This window comes from Asterias amurensis, chromosome 4, assembly GCF_032118995.1.
Source record: "Asterias amurensis chromosome 4, ASM3211899v1".
Lineage (NCBI taxonomy): Eukaryota > Metazoa > Echinodermata > Asteroidea > Forcipulatida > Asteriidae > Asterias > Asterias amurensis.
The window spans coordinates 22,644,861-22,650,145 of NC_092651.1; the positions used below are offsets into that span (position 1 = coordinate 22,644,861).

Sequence of the window (5,285 nt, forward strand, 5' to 3'; positions counted from 1 at the left end):
TTCATTAACTAAACGACAATATTTATTCTAGTCATTGTGAAATCAGCAGTTAGCTGGGGGATTCGAACCCACAACCTTGTGATTACTGTCGCGAAGTGGATTTCGGAATACTAATTTAACTAATAAGAATATACATTGATACCTCACCATGCCATGCCTCAACAAAGTTCAACTCGTAATGTACATCACTTCTCCATGGTCAACAGTCTGGGGACATGGAGCTCCATGGTCTGAAACACTACCAATAAAATCGAGGAGAGCAAATTATCCCAACTCAATGTTTCTTTGTTCTACGCTGCAATCAAAATTAGGCCACCCTAAAATGATAATGATTAAAATCTCTGACAAAGGATTGATTGTTTTTCTGGGTTTTAATCAAACTTGAACAAAGGTTGGTCGTTAAGTGTTTATTGAAAACTGGATGAAAGTTTGGTAATCTCTCAAAAAGAAGAAAAACTTAACAAACACAACGATGTACATTCTTGTCTGCTTTGACTGAAATCCCCTTTATATATCACTGAAGATGTTTGCATCTAATTAATCATAGCATGTACTTTTTACTAATAATTCCAATCAGTTCAAAGACATATGGCACACAGAATTTGCTGATACCATGCTTTCATGACAGCAATGAATTGCAAAAAATTGTTATTTTTTGTTTAATGAATTGCATTGCAGATGAGAAATATGCACAAGTTTAAATCGTCAAATTCACATTCAAACCAGACAGTATGGGGCATTTTAAAGATTGGTTGACTGTCTAGCAAAATGGCACCAATGGTGGGAGGGTTAATGTAAATGTAATTTAATAGTATATACAATAATGAGTGACTCACCAGACCTGTGGTGGGGGTAAAACAAGTAATTGTCTACAAAGGCCAAACCCAAGCAAAAAGGTTTACACACACCAAAAAGTCTGAGGAAACCCCAAATCTTACCAAGTCCTTCTCCCAAACAATAACTAAGAATAATATGTACTAACATGAAGCGTATATGTTTTCTATTAAAATATTTACAATGTGAAGGCAAAACCAAGTTCAAATAATGTTTTAAACAAGAGGAAGAGCCCACAGACCTGTTTTTTGCTCTTTTTTTTGCAATGAATTTTCAGAAAAACATTTTCCAAGAGTCTTAACATCTCTTGAAGCATGCTTGAAGATCATTTCTAGATTTTTTTTTTTTTTTTTTTTTTTACAGAAATATACATTTTTATTATCCAAACATTAACGTGACCACGCCAACTACAACACCAAATATTGTTCCTACTGTAAAAAATGTCCTCAAGTTTCAGGTGAAAATTTTCCCACCTTGTATAATTATTTTAGAGCTGAATCAAAAGATAAGGTCACATTCCTAAATGACAGCTTGGCACAGAGCCACAACAACTTTAGGCAAACACTTTACCAAGTCCATCATTGATTAGGGGGCCATACTATGACATTTTTTGTGTAGTGTTAACACCCCCCCCCCCCCCCGTTGCTTTTCACCAGTACCCAACAACATGATGGCTGTTGCAATATTAACCTAGAGAAGTTTATGACTTAGCAATACCTTCAATCATTGATAAGAACCTGTACAAATTTGCAATAAAACTTACATAGACGTACAGTGATCTGTGTGCAATGCTCAGTAACAAAAAAACATCTTTACTACAGCCAGACAATAAAAAAAAAAAAAAAATTAAAAGATGAAATTTAGAGGAGTTTGGGTAGGGGGAGAAAAGAGGAGGGAGTAATACTGGCATTTTTTCTTCTTCTGAAACCTGAACAAAACATGCCAAGCAACCACTTTATCAATCCGACAAGTTCTTCTGGGTAGAAATGAGGTACATGTAAGTCACTCTTAAATTCACGAAGAGTCATGTCTACTCTTTCAAGATAAAAACTCCCAAGTCCTGCTGCACTAAGATCTCCTCTTGACATTTTTTTGCAACTTTTTGTTTTCCTGATCACTGTATTCCAAGCTTTCTTTCATAGCTCTTGACGATTCCTTTAAGGTTGACATTATCTTTCTTGACTGCCAATAGCTCCTTCCGCAAGACATTGTTCTCTTTCTCCAAGAACGCTGCTCTCATACTGATCTGATTCTCCTTGATACGCCTGGCGTCCCGTGAGCGCTTGGCAGCAATGTTGTTCTTTCTACGTCTGTCCCAATATTTGTCATCCTTTTGGTCCGGAAGAACGTACACCTTTATGAAATAATCATTCAAATAGGGGGAAAAAATATTAATACATAAATTCTGAAAGCAGTTGCTTTGAAAGAGAAACCTTAGAGTTCTATACAGGTAGATAAAGTTGAAAGGCCAAGAAGAAAACCAAAGGATAAGGACGAGCAATTAGCCTGAAACCTTTTTTTTTAATGACGCAGAAAAACATGCAACAACAAAGTGATTATGATGAATGACATTGCGCCAAGTCACCAAATCCCCCCCCCAACCTCCATCCCGCAAATCTAACAAAACCTTGAACTTCCTATTGTGTGTGCCAACAAGTGACCTTAATCTTCCTCTGCTTCAAACTACATGTAAAATGATTGTACTTGGATAAGATTGGAATGCCTTTCCAATACCATTGATAAGGAATCGTTATTTGGGGCAACAACTCTCAGTCCTGAATCCTTTATTTTTAGCAAAGAGGACATAGAGGAATTTGGGAGGAACACAGAACTAAATGTTTTGTGGCAATTCTTTTTTTTACAATTATCAAGGAAGGATTACAACATAAAACAAGTTGGTAACTCGAGCTTATTTGTACAGGCCTGAAACTTCACGGAGACAACTATGGCAATGCCTCCATGCCCCCTGGTCTTTGCCTTGGTGCCCTTGAAATGCTCCAGTACAAAATATACAATTCCCTCATACATGTATGGTACCCTTTACCAAGGAGTAAATACAGGTGCCCTAGCCCATTCAAAAACAAAGCCTACAGTCCTGAGGTTTTTAAAAATAGGTTTTCTGTTCCGGGGTTATTTGAGGTTCAACCCCAGAGTTACCTCGAGTTCTGGTTTGTTTCATTGTGCATTTCTCACCAAGAGAAACTATATCAATACCTTGCGAGATTTCTTGATCATGGGTTGAGGCTTCAGTTCCTCTTCTGAGAAGGTTCTAGTACGAGGATCATAGACGTCTTGACCCGGGACTGTTGCTAGGGCAGCATCAGTAGCATCCATGTCAAAGTTAACATCCACATTAATCGGGCTTGGTGTACCAGCGGCATGGTGCGAATTAGATGGTTCTAAAGATTCTGGTAAAAGCACAAAGAAACGGCTATTAATATCAAGATTTAAAAAATATTTACGACATGGATTGCTTTGTCCCTTTAGGTGGACTCAGAAAAGGAAAATGAACATTACATAGCAAATTTTCAGACAACTTTTGTTTTCAGCAGAAAATCTTTTAATATGATTTTTTCTAAACTTACTGACTAGCCAGTGTGATTTGAGGAAATTTCCATCAGGTAAAATGGTTGGTTCATACTTGCACAGTAGCTAGACCAAGGCACTTTACAACACTATATTGTAAATCTGTTTATCTGGCAAACATGTATTTCCAAATTTCTTGACAGCCTGGGGAACATACAGTACAGCCCCCAAGCTGCCCATCCAGCCCCATACTGTCCTGCCCTCTCAGGTGCCCATTTATACACCTTGGTTCAGAGAAGCAATTATGGTTAAGTGCCTTGCTTAAGGACACAAATGTCACGACCGGGATTCAAACCCACACTCTGATGATTCAACCATCAGAACTTGAGTCTGAATGCAGAAGACTGCTTGGCCACGACACACCACTGAAACAAAAAGATTTCCGACCAGGTTTTTTTTTTCCTTTTTTTTTTAATCCCTTACCTGGAATTTCAGAATCACTTTGATAGTTCACATCAGAGACATTAGAATCTACTTCCTCGCAGTCCTTCTTAGAAATGTCCTCTTCCTTTTGTTGCTCGTTTGTCAACACATTATCCACAGAGCTCATTGGTAGGCCGTTCTCAGATAGAAACTCATCTAACTCCATGTATTCCAGTTTGAAGTTAAAATCATCATCACCGTACGTCTTGTCCCATAAGTTGGGTCCCAAGAAAGCTGCTCCAAAATCTGTCGGTACAAAGAAGTCGCCTTCGACTTCCTTTACTTTTTTCTCAAGAACTGTATTTTGGGAGAAAAGTAAAACATAACCTGATTTATAAGTCAGAGCAACCTTTTCCACTCTTATTTCGAATTATCAGCTTGTCTTGATACTTGTAAACACAAATGATTCATTTCATCTCGTAATAAAGTAGAGCCTCTCGCTTTTTATAACATCATGTCTGTAAAACGATAGTGTAGTGTCTAAATTTTCAGTTATTGATGTGTTGATAAAATGCCATAGCTTTTATTAACCCTTGAGATTTCTTGCAAGAAGTTGAACATTCAATATACGTTTTGATGATTATTTGCGATTAGTTTATTTTTCATGTTTGATAATAAATCCTACTTCTAAAATCTATAATCCCCCCCCCCCCTTAATTTTGAACTGCTGCATGGTGGTGCTCAACTCAACTCAAACTTTCATCCAACTCATGATAATAAACTTAAAAACTCAAACAAATTGGAGGAAACATTAAGGATAAGACAATTTGAAAGCAAAACTTTTAAGTAAAAGTACAACAGGCGTGTATTAGTAACTATTATTTTTCTTCTTCTCATTTTCGTTTTGTGCCCCACTGGTCCGGCCCCGCCCCCACCCCCACCAGCTATTGTACAAATGAAATGCCCAAAAATGTTTTTAGATCATGTGATCTCTCCGATCTGTTCAACCATGGCTGTCCTTCCTCTATGGTTCAACTAAATCACATTTAAGTTTAAAGAGGGGAAAATGAGATAAAATGGCCGTAAAACTTACGTTCTTTAGCGGTCATGCTGCTGGTAATGCGTTCTTTTTCCTTAGTGGCGTTGTCAGCAGCGACACTTTCAAGGGTGGCTGCAGCAGCCATGGCAGCGGCAGGTAGTCCGTCATCGAGGTGGAGGGGAGCCAACTGAGAAGGCTGCAAAAGACTCGGATTCTCCAGTAGAGATTTCAGTGTCACTCCGCTAAGGTTCTTTAGAAGATTGTCCATTTTTGTTCTTTGGTTATTCGTGGAGGGAAATGATGAGGAAATGACAGTGATTATAGTCACATGAGGATTGTAGAATATGGACTGATTGTCATATTATTTGTTTGTCATCCGTCAATTCTAGCCCTGGATGCGGCTAGCTGCTGCGTGATCGATGTGTGCGTGTACAATTACAATTACACTGCTGTTGTGTGAGAG

At 38.1% G+C, this 5,285-nt stretch overlaps 1 protein-coding gene across 1 annotated transcript; it reads right to left on the minus strand.

The window, feature by feature from the left end:
• Nucleotides 1-5,285, minus strand: LOC139936044 (thyrotroph embryonic factor-like). Its single transcript, XM_071930756.1, has 4 exons — nucleotides 4,877-5,285; nucleotides 3,844-4,140; nucleotides 3,049-3,242; nucleotides 1-2,188 (listed from the first exon to the last, which is right to left on the minus strand). Exons 1-4 carry the CDS (start codon nucleotides 5,088-5,090, stop codon nucleotides 1,949-1,951), a joined length of 945 nt encoding a protein of 314 aa, XP_071786857.1. The 5' UTR covers nucleotides 5,091-5,285; the 3' UTR covers nucleotides 1-1,948.

Coding starts and splice junctions, on each gene's coding strand:
- LOC139936044 (XM_071930756.1), bottom strand. CDS start 5,090: ATGGACAATCTTCTAAAGAACCTTAGCGGAGTGACACTGAAATCTCTA. Junction 4,141..4,876: donor CAGCATGACCGCTAAAGAAC/GTAAGTTTTACG, acceptor CCCAAAATACAG/TTCTTGAGAAAAAAGTAAAG. Junction 2,189..3,048: donor TGATCAAGAAATCTCGCAAG/GTATTGATATAG, acceptor TATTTCATAAAG/GTGTACGTTCTTCCGGACCA.